At 41.3% G+C, this 18,139-nt stretch overlaps 1 protein-coding gene across 1 annotated transcript in view; it reads left to right on the top strand.

Moving 5' to 3' along the window:
* The window catches only part of LOC128943777 (protein AHNAK2-like), a 127,911-nt gene that overhangs the window by 87,326 nt on the left and 22,446 nt on the right, over window positions 1-18,139 (top strand). The window contains exons 3-7 of the mRNA XM_054286688.1: window positions 15,018-15,100; window positions 15,870-15,959; window positions 16,715-16,771; window positions 17,382-17,523; window positions 17,861-18,036. Coding sequence (XP_054142663.1) covers window positions 15,018-15,100; window positions 15,870-15,959; window positions 16,715-16,771; window positions 17,382-17,523; window positions 17,861-18,036 — 548 coding nt within the window. The remainder of the gene's footprint in view (window positions 1-15,017; window positions 15,101-15,869; window positions 15,960-16,714; window positions 16,772-17,381; window positions 17,524-17,860; window positions 18,037-18,139) is intronic.

The following is an 18,139-nucleotide window of genomic DNA, read 5'->3' as shown; positions in this document are numbered from 1 at the left end:
TAAATCACAGAGAATGAAGTGGCTGTTTTTAAATGGTCTCTGTATTTGTGCTTCCTGCACCCAAAGCTGTTTTCACATTCGCAGTGTGGAGGAAAGAAGGCTGGCAGCTTCCATTTTTTTTTCTTTTTCGTAAGATGCATTTTGTGCCAAATGTGAAGAACTGAGAAAGCATGTGAAAGCCAAGAGAGAGTCATATATGGCCCTCTGCGTGCCACCACGACTGTGGTCCAGCAGTGATACTTGGGCTATTCCCAGAAAATTCCTGCCTATCTCTTATTTGCCTTTGTTCCTCGCTTTATACAGCACTGATGTCTTAGTGCTGCCTGCTGCATCCACCAGTGGAGCTCATGGCTAATCTACAAAATCCTTGCATTTTTTTCTCAAAGCATTTACTCTTACAAGATTGCAGGTGTGATTGCTATGAGCAGTGATGTGTGCTCTGCTGGATTTTGCAAGATGAAATCAAAGCTGACCTCAGCCCATATCACAGTCTGAATTACAAGATTAATGCAATGCAACATGCCATGTATCAGTGGGGCCAAGTGATGTCTTGCTTGAGTAGGCACAGAATGAAATATCAGTACTTCAGGATTTGATCCTGTGGCATTAGATGACCAGCAGGTATCATTTAAGTCCTACTGATTTTTATAAGCTTCCATTTATGGCTTATGATATGTCCTTATGATCCTACTGGTGGGTCAAGATGTCTTTCATGAAACCTTTTGGAAATACCTGAGAGCTTGGGCAGATTTATCTCTCCATGAAGTTGTACAGGAACTCAAGACTCTGTTGAGTATCATGCAGATGATGGAAGAACTTGTCAGGAATAGTGGTCATCATGTGCCTTTATGCAGTGTACAAATCTGAGAATAAAGATGCAGTATTCAAATCTAGAGACAGAGTGATTATTAAAATCAATAGAAAACATTGATGGAGACTGATCTGATCTATACACTCTACTGCAGTATTCCCCTTTATTTTTTTAACCTACAAAGGAGAAAGGTTATTAAGAATAACATGGTAACACAAGTATAAAATTTTCCTGATGTACTGTAGCTTTGTTATAAGCTCTCCTAGTTCAGGTGTCCCTTCAACTGCACTGATTTTCTCCCCTCTGCAGGGTACATAATGTATTCTTCTTCTCACAGTAACATATTTGGCAACAAGAATCAGTCAATTGAACTGGGGTGCAGGACACCTGGGTTCAGCCTCTGCCTGGGTGGGTGATGCAGCCACATCCCCTCTGTGTGTCTGCCTCCCCCTCTGTCCAGCCCCTTCCCCCTTTGTCTCTGTTAGTTTAACAGAAAGCCCTTTGGGGCCAGCACTGCTCTCCATTGTGTATTTGTACAGCATAATGAGGTGCCAGTCTTGGGGCAGGCTCTTGGGAACTACCAAAGCATAAATGGTAATAAAAATTAGTTAAGTGAATACCCGTGTCCTAGGTGTCAAGGCAGGGTGTAAAAATGATCTCCAGTAAAGTGGTCTGAGTGTTTTAAAGTGTGATAGAAAGCTTCTCCAGATTTCAGAGGCTTAAATCCATCTCTTAGCATGCAGCCAGGACTTCCTGCAAAGTTCTCTAGTTGTGCACAGACAACTTGGTGAAGTGAAAGCTGGATTTGAATTGCCGTGGGTTAAAGGCAGTTATTCCCACAGTTCCCATTCCCTAATGTTTTCCACTTATGATGTTCTTCTCTCTTAATGTTCATAGTAGCTTGTGCCAAAAAAGGTGTTTCCTATCATGTTCTCCTCACATTGTGTGTTGGGGTTGAGGGATTTTTTTTATTCCATATTTTCAATCCCCAGAGAGCTAAGGTTAGTCATAAACATGCTTTTGGCTATCAGATTCATGTGTGGTTTGCTATAGCAACAAACAAAAGCATTAGTCAGAAACTGGCATGAAGCTATAAACACATATTTTTTTGTGATATTACCCAGAGTTAGCTGAATTTATCTGGTACACTGTTGCCACACAACTGCATTGTATTTAGACTATAATCCTGGTTGAATAGGAACATCGTAGAAAACCCAAATAATACATTATGGAGAAATAAGCAAATCTTTTAAGTGATGTTGTTAACTGTCTGAAGATCATGGCCAGATTCTACTGTTGCACTGTTATAAATTCAGATGAACACCTTCAGGACACAAATTTAGATCGGAGGCTAAAATCTGAATCTGTGTCTATGGAATAAAAGGGAAATTATAATTTAAAGAAAAATCTTGCTTTTCCTTTGCTGTTTTCACCTCCATAATTCTACAGCAGCAAAATGATTAGAGGTAGGTGTTACCAGACTGCAGTAGGTGGTGTAAATTCACTGCCAGCACTCCTGGAGGACCCTGTGTGCAGCATGGCAGGGAGGGAGCCCTGCTGAGGACAGTGTCTGTCTGTCTGTCTGTGCCTGCACAGCGCTGGGAAGGTGCAGTCTGTGCAGAGCTGGTGTCTGTCCAGCCAGGCTGGGCACGGGAGGAGTGGCTGGTGCAGCAGCTCCGGCTTCCCTGGGGAGCTGGTTGGGTTTGTAAGGCGAGCACTGAAATCCCACAGCTCCCAGTCCCTGAGCCAGCTGGTTTAAAGGTTGCCCTGGAGGCTCTACAGAAGTGGTGATTTTTGCCTAGGCAGAGTAGGCACATTCCTGCTTTATTCCAACCATTTGTCTTCTCATCCCTGCACCTTTTCAGGAACATGAGCCCTGCTCTGTTTTGACAGCTGCATTTAATAAAAAACATATGCATGAAAAATGTGTTTTCCAGTATTCCTGAGCTGGCACTGCTCTGCAAGGAGAACTTAAACTTCCCTAGAAATTGTTCAGATATATTTTCAGATCCCTGTCTTTGAACATGTATGTGTGAAGTGGTCATGACCTTCCCTGCTGCAGAGGTGTGCAGAGTGACATAGCTGTAATATCCTCACCTGCCCAAGTGATAAGAGCAGCAAATCCATCAGAACCTCCTTGTACCAACCAGTCTAGAAGTTGTTCACAGGGCCAGTGGATAAACCTGCAGCAATATGTATTTTGCACATGAGTGCTTGAGCCCTCTGAGAAGTGGCTTTAGAAATTCAGGAACAAGACCTAGCATTGGCTAAGTTGTGTTCCAAAACCAAAGAGTTTTTTTCCTTAACCAACCCGTCAGCAGAAGGATATGCCCCCAGTAGATCCTACGTTTTACCCCTCACTCTGTGCTTTGCTTTGTGTTCTTGAATCTGGGTCCTACACACTTGAGACCCTGGCCCAGGTGTATTTTCAAAACCTTTTGAGATAATTTTTCCACAGTAGATTTCCCTGATGCAGAAGTGTAGAAGGACCTGTTTTTCAGTTAGCAGGACTTCAGGAGGCTTTGAGCAACCTGGTCTAGTGAAAGGTGCCTCTGGCCATAGCAGGGGGTAGGAATGAAATGATCTTTAAGGTCCTTTCTAAACCATTCAGTTATTCCATGATTCTGTGACTTACTCTGGGCTTATGCGTGGGTTTGTCTTTGCCCTTTTCTCATGTGTCTCCTTTTGCATCAAGCCCTGCACTTGATCTCTCTGAAAAGAAGAGCTCTGGGCATTTTAAGGTCAGCAGAGTGCCTTTCTTTTACTCTCTTTTGGTCAAATGGGGGCAGATCTTCATAAGCGTTCAAAGCGGGATTAAGTAGTGTTCAAAGTATTTGCAATGAAGAAAGAAACAAATTCTGCTCTCAGTGTAGTCGCAGAATTCTGTCAACACTGCCCCAACATCACTGTGTAAAGCAAATATTTCAGTCTCTGCTAAAACCCTCTAACATCTCAGCCCACGGAGGACTTTGGGACTGCAGCATTTAAAAATGTCACAGTAAGATGGTGGTGGAGCCTTTTGTTTTAGACGGGATAATTTCACGGTAGCAATCGTTTTCCTTTTCTGGCATTATTGACTGTAAGCTGTGCATAGTACAAGGAATGCAAATCCTCAGGAGAGGGCAGTGGTCTCTGTGCTGCACACAGAGCTCACAGAGAGCTGAACCACTGCTCAGACAGCAGAGTCAGCACAGGCAGTGAAACACCATTAGTTTAAAAATACTCTTTGCAAAGAAAAAAAAAAAAAACTTAAAAATACTTAATACTTAAAAAATATTAAAAATACTCTTTGCAGAAAACCCTACAGATGAACTGAAGGGCCCCTCCAGGTGCCTCCCATTCTTTCCTTTTGCTCAAACTCTTCACAGTTCCACAAATCAAGGTGCTCATTGCTGTTTTTCAGAGTGGGGACAAGCCACTAGATTTTCCTGTTGCACAGATTTAAATGACTCTGAAGAAGCCACCTTGGAGCTGATCTCAAAAACTGTAACTGAAGCTCCAGGATCTTCCTTTTCCTCATACTTTGTATTGGTACAAAGCTCTTTTATTTCAGTGGAGTTCTTGATCTGGCTGAAGAACAAAATGTAATTTACTCTCCCTTATGAATTAGTCTGAATTTAGCACAGCTGTTTATCAAGAAAAACCTTACCATGTGCCTCCAAAAAGAATGCATCCTGTTTTAACTGAGTTACAAGATCCTTAACCTGAGTGTGAACAGACCGTTATGATAAAGCTAGTCATTTCCATTAGATATCATTATTTTTGTATTACAGAGAAGCTCTGGATGTTTGCAAATGCTATGAATCAGTGTTAGGGCTGATAATCAAATCCAAGAAATATTCCTCTTAGTGCTTTCAAACAGCTCCACCCATCTCAATTCATTCAGCAGTTACTACATGGATGAGCCACAGTGCAGTTACTTTCTTGCTATTTTAGTCTTTACCCAGAAAGAAATCCAGAACTGCACTAATGAGTCTTGAAAGAAATGGTTTAAATGGTTTCTCCCTATTGTTTATACTTGTGCCTGTGAAACCTAAAACTGAAAGCTGCTTCCTTAACTAAACCGTGTTTCCCTCTAATCTATTAAGCAAGCCTTTTGATTTGTTATTTTTGGGTGCTAGGAAGTACAGAAATGGAAAAATCAGTACTGAACCATTTAAAAACCACATGCAAGGATTCAATTTTATTTTTTTTCAAAAATGCAATGCAACAAAAGTTTGTCAGCATCAGTTTTTCCTTCTGTAAATTAGTATGCACTTAAAATTCCAATGCTTTGCAGTCTTACATAATTATTTCTAATTTCAAACAATGAAGATTAAGTTAACAGATTTAATTTGTAAAAGAAGACATGTATCAAATGATATATTTAGAAAATACTGGGGCAAGGTATACATCTGTAAGGCAAAGGTGTTCCAAAAAGAGGTAAAAACCAATGGGCTGAAATCACCAGACAACATTTTCAAAAAGAATTTGGTATGTGACCAACTCAATTATTTTGAAATCTGACCTTTTGGTGACTGAAACCCAAGTTTATAGTCCATTTATTCAGGTTTGAATTACACTGATGTGGGCAGAACTAAGCTAATTTATTTATTTATCTGACTCAATGGATTAGTTTGTCTGTAAATGAGATTTTACGCTTTTGTAAACCCACAGTCTGCATCCAGAAATTCTCTCCAATTTTAAAGAGAATCTCCTACCACACAAAAACAAGGAAAAGTGAGCTGTGCCAAATGCTGTTTTGCTACTGTCAGTGTTTATTGACAGAAAAGATTTTTATCTTAACAAAGTGAGGGAACTGTTAACTTTATCTTTGATGTAAAATATTTTCCCATAATAATTTTCTGTCACCTTTATCCCGTATCTCTTGTATTACATATACATTAAGGAATTTAAAAGCTTAAAAAATATTTTCTTCTGTGGTGATTTACATCCAAACAAGATGCCAAGGGAATTTTCTCTCAAGCTGAAAACCTGTTTCCAGAGGCAGATATTTATATAAAACCCCCCATAAAAGGTTGTGGGAAAGCTACCAGGTTTTTTTCTGCATTCCTGTTTTGAGAGGGGCTGTGCCCGGCATACCAAAGGGACAGCCAGAGTAGCATCACTCCATTAATATTGCTGTATCTGGGCACTTGATTGTGCACTGAATTTTATCAGTTGGGTAAGGAGAAATAAAAGTCTTCTAGACCTTTAAGGCCATAAGGATCACAGTACAAACTCTTTCTCTCTATATATGTATGTATGTATGTGTTTATATTTATCTCTAAATACAAACATTTTACTGAGCATTGATTCTGATGGGGATGTTTTTTAAGCAAAGGGTTTGAAGAGCATTTTTAGCAGTTTGGTCTGAAATGTCTGTTTCTGATTTGGAGTGGTAAGTGCCATTTACACAAAGCCTGCATCAGTTTCTTTGGGCTTTTTGCAAAATGTTAGCAGTTCCTCTGTTCTTATCTTAAGACCTATTCTTACAGAACAAATGTGCTTTCTACCAAAACCACTGAGAATTAGCATCTTTCTTCAGTGTGTCAGTACTGGGCTACCTTAAGAGACAGCTTGGTGTTACAACCATTTCTTCTTAAGAAATACTGACTCTGTGGCCAGAGAAATTGAGTCTTGGGGCTGCCAATCAAGCCTACGCAGGCAGAGAGATCATTTTCCATAAATGCATTCATTTGATTCATTTATAAATCTGAGCAGGGCTGTGCTTTGGCAGTGGAACAGGCAATCTGCTCTGGTAGAAGCCTGAATTCTTGGAAGGGTGATTCAGAGAGGAGAAGGAATGTGGCAAAGTTAATTTTTGTGATCCTTATGGGCCTTATCTGCAATAGGCACCCACCTGCCTGTGCATTTGGGTGAGTCATGGTAGGAGCTGAGTTCACAGCTGTCCAACAGGGAAGGGAGCAGGAATCAACTCCTTGCTCTGAGAGGAAGGCAGATGTGCTCTGCATTTCCTTCCCAAGTCTAATTTGTTGTGTAGGTGACGGGGTTTCTTTCAGAGGGGAGAAAACTGCAAGATTTCAATAATCAATATACTGGATAATGAAATAGCTGCAGAGTAGTTCCCACCAGGGTTTCTGAAGCTGATAAGCAAGTGAGAGCTCTTCATTTGCAACACGTTCCTGAAACCCTTCTTAAAACTCACATCATCCAGATGGGCAGTGACACTCCAGGAAATTTTATCTGGGTATCCATACAACTATTTACTATTTACTATTTATCCATGCAACTACTTTACATTTATTCGCACAGTAGCGAATCAATTACAAGTAAAACCAGTATATCCCAGGAGATAAAACTGTTGAGGATCAGAGTGGATTAGACCAGTCTTTATTGCTTTATTTGGCTATGAATTGCTAACTCACTTTCTGTCCAAAAGGGTGGTAAGCAATTTTGGTTCAGTCCAGGAGTTTGGGCACAAATAGCAACAATTGCTAAAAAGTTATTCCCTTCTCTTATCATCTTTGTGAGAACTGGCCCTGCAATCCTGGAAAAATCATAACTTATAATTATCCTGATTCATAATTATTCCATTATCACAATATTATGTAAGAAAACACTGTATGAATTCATGCAGGAAGTAAAGCACAGACTGGAAACCCATTCTGTCACATAAACCTGAGAGAGAGGAAAACTCCTGCCTAACACATGAAGGACAGAGACACGGGGCAGGAAGTTACACCTGCCCTCCATGCAAACAGACTAAATCTGGAGATGATACAAAACTTGTGCTTCTGAGACAGAACCATGGCCTGGGGGAAGCAGCACCAAACCTCTGGTTGCCTGCTGGTACCATGAGCATTTGCCTTTTTCACTCATGTTTTAGCTAGGAAGAGGAGGGACAGACCAGGAGAGCCAAATACAGCTATCAGCCACTGCTGTCTGCTTTTGCTGTCCCTCTAGGACATCCCTCCATTCATGTTCTTGCAATAAACTTTGGTTAAGAGCTTATTTTCGAACTCTCTGTTACTTGTAGGAAAGGTTATTCTGTTTCAGTAAGAGGTGAAATATTAGCCTAATGAAATACTTTAGTTAATATTTTATCCTTGTAACAGAAGAGTTATGTGGATCTGGCCAAACTACATTTCCTATATAGCCAAGTAACCAATAAATGATGATAGCTAGATGAAAGCCATTAACTCGGGATCTGCTAAATTTCAGTTTGACAGCTGGAAAAAAAAAGTCCCCTGTGCTTTTCATGTTAAAATATGACTCAAACTGAGAAGGTCTGTGCAGAGCCCCACCAGAGTGATTTATTTTCCCATTCTGAATTATTCTGTGCTTTCTATTAAGTTTATCTTTACCATCAGAGAAAAGGTAGACCACAGTAAGAATCAAGAACTTCTTTCTTCAGCCTTCCTAAAGTTTTGCTCCTATTGTGAAGTGTGAGCAGGAATGCTTTTAATACTTTTAAATCTGTGGGCAGGGCTTATCAATAAACACACACTCATGGGAAAGCCATTCACTTTTCTTTTCATCTGGGGGCTGTTAGTTTTTGGTTTTATGGTAGTGTTTATATAATTTCTTAGTTGCCAGTGCTCTTACACATCTTTCCTGGTATTAGTCAACCTGTAGAAAATGCTCTATAAAATCCTACAGAGCTCAGTATGGTCTGCAAGGAACCTTAATTCCCGAGACATTTCCCTGCTTGGATGTACTTTGCAGAGAAAAGTACTGTTCCTTATGATAAAAACAAGTGTTAACTTCGTGGACAATCCTCTGGCTGGGCAAGGAGACTCATGATTGTAACTCACATATATATAATGTCTTCAAAAGGTTTTGAGATGAAATGATTTGAAGGCTTTTAATGAAGTACTCTAACAGCCAACAAGGGCAGCTTAACATACCAAGGCAATGAATCAAAACATCTTGTTCATGCCTTGAATGGAAGGAAACTATTCACACACGTTGGTTATTTGGGAGTAGCTGCTCCTTTAGCACGCCTCTGCCCCTGCTTTCGGCTCGCAGGTCGGAGCTGCATTCATCACAGCCCAAGTATGCAGCCCCGGGACAGAGTGCAGCCAAGGGGCATTGCCAAACCAGAGCAAAACAAAGGCAGGAGTGTAGCTTGAACACCGGCCCAGCTGGTTCTGATAGCATCCCGCTGATAACGAGGCCTGTTAAACTCCTTCAGCAGCAAAATCTTTATCTTCATTCCACAGAGCAGCCCTTTGTCTTCATCCCACAGAAATTTCAGGGCTTGCCGGGGAGAGTCCCACTGGCAGCACAGAGCAGAGGGGAAGCACTAAAGGAGGGGTGCTGATGCTCACTTGAACACCTTTTTTTGAGGCAAAACAGCTGCTTTTGCACTGTGGCAGCGTTCCGTGCAGAGCTGACGGGCTGGTTCTTCCAGGTGGAGCTGCTGCGTGCCCCGCTGTGTCTCTGGCAGCGGTTCAAGTGAAGTAACACGGCATTCCAGCCATGGAGGGGCATTCCAGCCACGGAGGGACATTCCATGGAGGGCTGGGAGAGGCAGCTCTCCGTGACAGTGTCCCCATCCATGGCCATGGAGCCTGCTGGATAGAGTGACAGCTGAGTGTCCCCATCCATGGCCATGGAGCTGCCCCATAGAGTGACAGCCGAGTGTCCCCATCCATGGCCATGGAGCCTGCTGGATAGAGTGACAGCTGAGTGTCCCCATCCATGGCCATGGAGCCTGCTGGACAGAGTGACAGCTGAGTGTCCCCATCCATGGCCATGGAGCTGCCCCATAGAGTGACAGCTGAGTGTCCCCATCCATGGCCATGGAGCCTGCTGGACAGAGTGACAGCTGAGTGTCCCCATGCATGGCCATGGAGCTGCCCCATAGAGTGACAGCTGAGTGTCCCCATCCATGGCCATGGAGCTGCCCCATAGAGTGACAGCCGAGTGTCCCCATCCATGGCCATGGAGCCTGCTGGACAGAGTGACAGCTGAGTGTCCCCATGCATGGCCATGGAGCTGCCCCATAGAGTGACAGCTGAGTGTCCCCATCCATGGCCATGGAGCCTGCTGGATAGAGTGACAGCTGAGTGTCCCCATCCATGGCCATGGAGCTGCCCCATAGAGTGACAGCTGAGTGTCCCCATCCATGGCCATGGAGCTGCCCCATAGAGTGACAGCCGAGTGTCCCCATCCATGGCCATGGAGCCTGTTGGACAGAGTGACAGCCAAGTGTCCCCATCCACGGCCATGGAGCCTGTTGGACAGAGTGACAGCCGAGTGTCCCCATCCATGGCCATGGAGCCTTCTGGATAGAGTGACAGCTGAGTGTCCCCATGCATGGCCATGGAGCCTGTTGGACAGAGTGACAGCCGGGTGTCCCCATCCATGGCCATGGAGCCTGCCTGGATAAAGTGACAGCCGAGCATTCCTGCTGCACTCCAGCCGTGCCCCGGAGCCCTGCCCAGCAGTTGCTGTAACTCAGTCCGTGGGATCTTGCAGGACAATGGAATGAATCCAGGTCTCTGGAATGCACTAGGAAATCGCTGTAGAAGATGAAGCTCTTGATTTTTTTTTGCTGGTGGTTTTCCCCAACATCGCTGGAGCTGTTGACTGGAAGTGCCACAAACCTTCTCGAGGTCATGGTGGAGCCTGCACAGGCTGTGCAAGATCCTGTGCTATAACCATGTTTAAACCTCATGGCAGCTTCCTTTAGGAACAAGCATATGCATAGCAAGGTTTATTTGCAGACACTTTCAGATTCTTATCTTTGCAGCTGATGCTTGCAGGATCATTTCCCTCCAGCATTACTTGCTTGGGAGTCAGGTGAGCTTACCTATCTGAAAAAGTGCTCTCGAGAGGCCAAGATTAATGTCAGGCATGTGCATAGTGTTCCTGTTATCAAGTGCTTTCCTGAACTGGGACCTGCAATTTAAAACATTCTAGTCATTCTAAGTATTCCCTATTTCAACTACAAGAACTGAATCAGAAGGAGCTGCAGGACCTCACAGTAGCACTGCTCAGGAGCTGTGAGAGCTCTGAGGGAGGAAAAGGAATCCCAGTAATTGTGATACCTGCAGGAGAGGGAGAACAAGCTGTGGGGGGGAAAGTCAGGCACACCATCCATCTGGAGAGAGGAATTTTGTTTTGGAAACAAGACACTTTCTGGAGAAATGCATTAGCAGTTACCAGCCATTCATGCATGAGGAGTAACAGCCCTGTGTGACAGGGTGCCTGGGGGCAGAGGGACAGACAGACGTGCAGGTACAGGGGCTGATGGCTGCAGGAAGAGAGCTCTGGTACGGGAGCCAGCTGAAGCTGTCCTTGACAGCAGCCATGCACAGCTTTGTTTACAGCAAGACATAAACCCATGAGGGAGCACCATGAAAACTGCTAACCTACACGTATGCAGTCTTTAGTGGGTCAAATACATGCCAACAACAACAATGGCATTAAATTATTACTGCTGTTGTTTGTCTTCCAATTATTCATTCCTCCTTCTCCTTATTAATAATACAAATGAGGTTATGTGTCCAGAGCATGCTTTGCACTGTCAGAAAAGACCTGATCTAAAGATGTCCCAGCCTTGCCCACATGTCAAGGTGTAAGTTTGCTAACTGGCTATGGACTCAGAGTTATTTCCACAACACTGCACAAAGAGAACTGTTGGTTTCTTGTCACAGCTTAGAAATGGTAATTAGCAAATGCCAAAATCCTCATGAAAAAAGGCATAGGTTGTGACAAAGTAATGAAAAGGCATAAGGGTGTGTTATTTTTAATAAGTGAGTGATCAAAGCATAAAAGTTCTCACCTGTGGACAGACATTTATCATGGATCAGGTTTCTGTCTGTTAAGAGAAATTATTTGTTGAAGTAATGTTGAAGTTGATGCAAGGAAAAGTGATATACTTAAAGATGAGAGCAGATCACCTAACTTCACTATTCATATGCAAATATAACTTTAGTACAAAATCTTAAAAAGCAAAAAGCCCAAATCTAAGAACTGCAGAAAAAGGGCTATAGTCTGGAAGCAGAGAAGTTAGGATGATCAGCAAAAGACATTTTTGTTTCTTTTATTAACATCTCTGGTATTTTCATGTACAATTTAATTTTTAAGCATACAGATCACAGGAATTTAATATGCCAGTGTTCCAGTTAAAACTAGGTTTCTCTTTATACAATACATTAAAGCACATTTGATTTAAATTCAATGACACTGTCATACTTGGAATTCATTATATTGTATGAAATGTGATTTTGGAAACTGTTGCCCACTGAATGTGAATACCAAAAAAATAGCCTCTTTTTACTTTTTTCCTTCTGGTTTTGCCCAAACAGTCCATCTGGGTTGCTAGGCTAAAGATAAAATAATTTTAAAATAATTGCATTTTGAAAAGCAGATGCACATTTCAGTCATATGATATGAAAATGATCCAGCCTATATAACTCCTACTGCTTACTTTCAAAAAATTCCCTTGTTCTGAAGTCAGTCCAGTAGCTATTAGAAGTAGTCACTGATGTAAATTCCATCTTGTTTATGAAAACATTTTGAACAAAGCATTGATTGTCCAGGGTCCATAAAAAAAAGTTAAAATCTATAAAATGTTGGCATTGCTACTATTCAGGGCATGAGAATGACATGCATATAAATCATAGTTTATTGGCACAGGCTTTTCTACTCAGAAAGAAAGCTTTGCTGAAGATGTACTGCAGTGCCTCTTTTATAGATTTCTTTTGAAAGTGTTCTGAATCAAGAAATAATCAGAAGTAAATCTTAGTTTACAGTGGGAATCAAGGGCACAGGGAGTCTTTTATGCCATGGGTTAGCTATCATAGAGGGGCAGCCTATGGAGAGTTTGGGGAAATCAGGGTGGATGGAAAAGCCTCAGTGTGAAGCTTTGGGAGAGAAGGTCATCTGTGTGTCTGATGCCCCTCCATGCAGTCTCACCCACCTCTCTGTTAGCCCTGGGGACAGTAATATGTTGGTTGAATTGTTTTAGGAAAAGGCGCTGCTATCACAGTTTAGGAGAGGTGCTGTACTTGCATTGCTCCAGTTCCAGACAGTTAAAGTGTCACTGAAGCTACATCAGAGTAAAACAAGAGTAAACCAGCCTAAGAAGTGCCACAGATGATTCTTTCCTGTTTCTTTTCCAGTAGCAGAATTATTGGCAGCCACCAGGGATCAATGCTGTAGTTACCACTGGAGTGCTGCACTGAAGAGCAAACACTCCAGCAATCCAAGCAATTTTCTGTTAAGTCATTCTGCTGGACTGCAGGGCTTGTGGGTGGGATTCTCCCAAGTGAAAAATATGGCAATGCCACGAGACTTAGTCCTTACTATTTCTTGGAATTTTAGTAACAGCCATAAAATTTATTGTTGGCACCTGAATCTTTAGCAGCGCTAGGCAAATTAAACAATCGAGCATCAATCCTGCAGCTCTTCTCCTCATATGATGCTTATTAAAGTACATTTGGTGAAGTGCTTCATGAATGGATTCCAGAATTTTCAAGCAGAAACGCTTAAAATCAGGTTCATAACTCCATGTCTAAATTTTTTAATATGGTTATGCCAAATTTTCAAATTTTTTAGCTTCTGAAGACTACAAATGCTAGAGCTTTTGAAAAAAAAAATCAAGCTAAATTTCAGGCAGGTCAATAATCTGAGCTAAAATGTGCATTAAGACCATTTTCTAGAACTTGCTAGAATTGTCCATTGTAGGTGTCAGGACTAGTGCTGTGAAGGCTAAAGGATGAATGGTCTGGCAGCCCTGATATGTTCTGGGTTGGTCCTAATTCCCTGGGGCTGGAATGCTGCAGGAGAGCTGATTATGATGCTGTTACATATAGCTAATGTGGATTGCCTTTTATTTTATCAAGTTTGGAAGCCTGACCCACCGACTGTTAGAGGATATTCCCACTGGAAGCACACTGTTTCCATCCATCTTAACAAAGTGGTCCATCGCTGATCACTGGGGCATAACTCTTGCAAAACTTTGCCTGTACTATGTAATTTCATCTTCAAAAAAATCGAGGAAGAAGTAAATGTAGATCAGAAGACTATGAGGAGTGACCAGCAAAATTCCAGCCACTTTAACAAAGGCTTGGCAATGTGTGTAAGTCAGTGATTGCAGACATGACTAAGTTGTGCCATCTTGTCTGCACACAGAATGTGTAATGTCCAGAAATCTTGTGTTCCAGCCCAAGGATTCTCCATTTGAGACAGACAATGAGTTGCACAGTTCTTCTTGTCAGTTGTTTTCTCCAGTTTTTGAGCATATTTTTAAGCCAGAGGATCTGTTTAGGAGAGCCAAAGCTATGTATAGTAATGGCAGCTGCAGAACTGAGAGTTGGGGAGCTAGACAGCCTGATGGCTTGGAAAAAACAAGCATGGAGACAGGAAAGAGACATAGTTATTGGGACAAGCACTTGGGCATGTGTGTGAATAGCTGGTGCATTAGGGAATACGTAGTTCAGCCACACTGTCCTCTACTGGTTAAAGCTGGATCTCTGCAAATGTTCTAATTCATGCTGTTTTCATTCTTTGGTGCCCCGTTTAAAGCGTTTCAAGGGGATCATACATTCAGACAGCCCATCTCCTTCACCTGTACCCTCAATACTTTTAAAAACTAAGAAAACAGTGTCTTTTGTACTGTCAAGGTTCATGATATTTACTCTCCTGTTCTTAAGACCTTTGTCAGAAGTGAGGAGGAGTTTCAATATGGGGGATTTCAATCAATTTAATCCATTGTGAATTAGCAAACTGTTAATTACTGATTCTGCTATTTTAAATAATAAAACAATTCAGGGAGAAACACTTCAGATTCCCTCTGTACGCCTCTCCTTCCCCTTTTCTGGTCTCCAATCCCTTCAAGCCTTCATTGTGGGCTATGCTCAGTCCCTTTGGAAAGCTGGGGCTGGTGCAGGAGACAGGGGTCAGCAGATGGTCAATGCTTTTCTTTTTCTAAAGATATCAGAAATACTCATGTCCAGAAATGTAAAGGCTTTTGTGAAAGAGAAAGACTCCCCATCCTGGAGAAAATGTGGAATTAGAAGTAAACCAGATTGTAACCCCTGCCCATGGCTAGTAGGAAGAAGTAGATGATCTTGAAGGTCCCTTCCAAACCACACCATTGTGTGATGCTGGGAATCTAAATTAAGGCAGGCCTTTCCAGTGGCCTGTGCACAGCCCTGCTGCTGCAGGGGTTTCAGCTTGCAAGCTGACTGCTCTGTGCTCTGTGTGGATCGTGAGGCTCCAACAACCACAACCTGTGTGCTGCTTTCAGGTCCTGGACGGCAGCTGAGACCGGCCGAGGCCCCGGGAGATGCTGATGCCGATGCAGATGCAGATGCAGAGGAGGAAGATTCTGTGAGTTTTATAGAGTTGAATTTTTCTGTGATGACAGTTTGGCAGAGTGGGATCTTAAATATTTTGTTTATGGCTAGGTCTTTCTGGTGGTTTTCCTTCCCATTAAAAATGTTGTATTTTTGCCTGGGACTGTCCTGCCAGCTCAAAACCCCGAAAGATGTTTTAGTGTAAAAGCATCTGCTCTTTGCCATGGCTCATTGGCATAAGTTTGCTACCAAGACTTAGCAAACTATTACATGGCTGTTAACTACAGTAACTTTTCTTTAAGGATTTAGACAGTTTAGGTTCCCTGTTGTCTGACTGGAGAAGGAAGAATGCCAATTGCTTGTCAGCAGAAATTCCTGCTGGGACTTTTGCTTGCTTATAGAGAGCAACAAAGTTTGAAGCCATTGGATGCAAAGTTGAGGTGTGCAAATAGAGCAGGGAAGGGATTTTTTTTTTTTAACTTTTTCAGTTATTACTAATTGATCTGTCTGTTTTCAGTCTGTTCAGTTTGCAGATACACACAATACATAAAGAAAATAAAAATAAGCTTACCACTGGGTTTTGTCTCTCAGAATTCTGTCCCTTGTGGGTTTGAGCGCTTTAACATGACAACTGTATTTGTTCTTGACCTAAAAAACGAGTTATTGGTTATTTTTTATCCACCATCACGAAGGAAAGATTTTTACTCAGAAGGACACTATGGACAGCTAGAGAAACAGTCCTAAAAACAAGTCAGTGTTTAATGGTGAGTGTTCCTTTATCACTGCTCATGTCTTTTCCACAGGTTACTGAAGTGGCAGTAGAAGACATTCGTCCAAGGCCACAAGGATCCTCTCCAGTTTATGAGTATCCCGAAGAAGAAGACTATTTAAAGGCAAGATAATAAATTTTCATGCAGGCATGGCTTTATCAAGTTGATTCAAGAGGCTTTAGCTCCCACAATGCCATAGAATGGGACATGGCTGCAGCCACATTGTCTTCCTGTCCCCATCAAAACTGCATCTCTGTTCATTGATGGATTTATTTTGTGCTGGGCTTCCTGACCATGTTCTTGTTTCTTGGTGAGAAAATGCGTTTGACTTAATTGTGTAAAGGACACAAGACAGAGAGCATAAAGAAATTGTAGTGTTTTTCCTGTTAGAATATATGGCTTGAACCTAATTAATAAGTATTTCAAAATTACCTGTACCTCTTGGTTATTCAAAGTTAGAGATTTAATTAGTCAGCTGTGTTAAGTAGGCAACAGTTTAAAATTCATGCCGAAGCTGAATAAGTAAAAAAAAATTACGTTTACAAAATTGAAAGATGAACAATATACTACATTAGGACACAGAAAGACTCCCAATATCTTAAGACATTTGGTCTCTGACCAAATGCAAATTTTGTTACAATGGTCTCTGATTTAATGCAAATTCTGGTACAATGAAGGGAGGCCTTGGCATCTAATTTACTGCTGGGATTAGTATAGTTAAATAATTCATGTTGTACATGGCTCTTGATCCTGATTTTGCTCTGTGCCATTAAAGTCAGCCTCATTTCTTGCTCTAAACCAGGAATTTTAACTGACTTTTGTTGTACTTAAGATCACCGTGGCTTCTGAACTTGAAATAATTCAAAATTGTTTTTCAGCTTCAAGAAGAAAACAAAAAACTTTCTACAGATAAATCAAAGCAGAGTCATCCACAGGTCAGTCTAAAAGCACTCTGTAGTTTTAGGTATGAGCCCTGTAAATAGTAAAGCTTGTTAAAACGCACGGACATGAACGGGAGGACAGAAGGAAGGACAAATGGGCAAAGAGTCACTTTGGACTTGTTTTGATCAGGAACTTCATGAATGGCCAAGTTGTGGCACGGGCAGGAACATTTATTTGTCCTATTTGTGGTCCTTCCATAATTCTTTTTAGAATTCTTTCTTTAGCCTTCTCTGATTTGAGTGCAGTACAGCATTAGCTCTTATTTTGACTTTTTTCTTTTCTTTTTGGCCCATTGACTTTGAGTGGTTAATATCTTCACAGAAAATACAGTCTTTCAGCCCTAAAAGTTTCCATATGTTTCACATTTTAAAATTATAACCTATTTTCCCAATGACCCTGATTCAACATAACCCTAACACACGTGCTTAATTGTAATTTAGAACAGAATCAAACCCACACTAAGTATATCCTCAATTTTGCATAATCTTTCTTGAGCTATTGAAAATATACCTGAGGAGATTAAAATTTTTATTGTAGAACAACTTAGAACCCTTTAATGCAAATTAATAAAAATTATAAATTCGCATATTTTTCTATCTCTAGGAGACAATGGAAGTGACCCTGAAAACAGAAGTGGAAGCTGGAGCTAGTGGTTTTAGTGTAAAAGGTGGAGGAAATGAAGGAATATTTATTAAAAAAGTACTTAAGGAATCTCCTGCTTCAAAAATATTTAGTCTTAAAGAAGGTAAAGTCTGATTTTTAATTTTTTTTAAATTTTATTCTGCATCTTTAAATAATGAGAATTGTAGCTGTGTGATCTGCCATCTCTTTAGGTATCAGAAATAGTAGATTTTAAACCAACTAATGTTATCTATGAGCTTAACCTGTCCATATTAATAATTTCTGAGATCACTTGCTTGAACAATAATGAAATGTGATGTTTTTTGTATACCATCGAAAAACATCAGTTTTCACTGGAACAGTGGAAAAGACACATAGAAAGTACTATATACAAAACTAAAATGGAAAAAAAATATAAGAAAACACAAAGTAATTAAAATTATGTATTATTCCACTTGCAGGTGATCAGCTTCTAAGTGCTACAATATTTTTTGATAATATCAAATATGAAGATGCACTCAAGATTCTCCAATATTCCGAGCCTTACAGAGTCCAATTCAGCCTCAAAAGAAAAATTTCCGTGCACGAAGATCTGGAACACTCTTCAGCCCAGCACAAAAAGGAAAGGATAGGCCAGGTACATTTCTGATTAGTTTACAAAGTTTGGGTAACATACTACAGTAATGTGCTCTGTGGAAATAGATCATAAAACACACGCTTGTGTCTTCTTAAGACTTATA

Source organism: Melozone crissalis, unplaced genomic scaffold (genome assembly GCF_028551555.1).
Source record: "Melozone crissalis strain CALT ecotype California unplaced genomic scaffold, PUWL_Pcris_2 ptg000056l_1, whole genome shotgun sequence".
NCBI lineage: Eukaryota > Metazoa > Chordata > Aves > Passeriformes > Passerellidae > Melozone > Melozone crissalis.
Note: the sequence above shows the minus strand (reverse complement) of the source record. Positions and strands in the feature narration are given on the sequence as shown.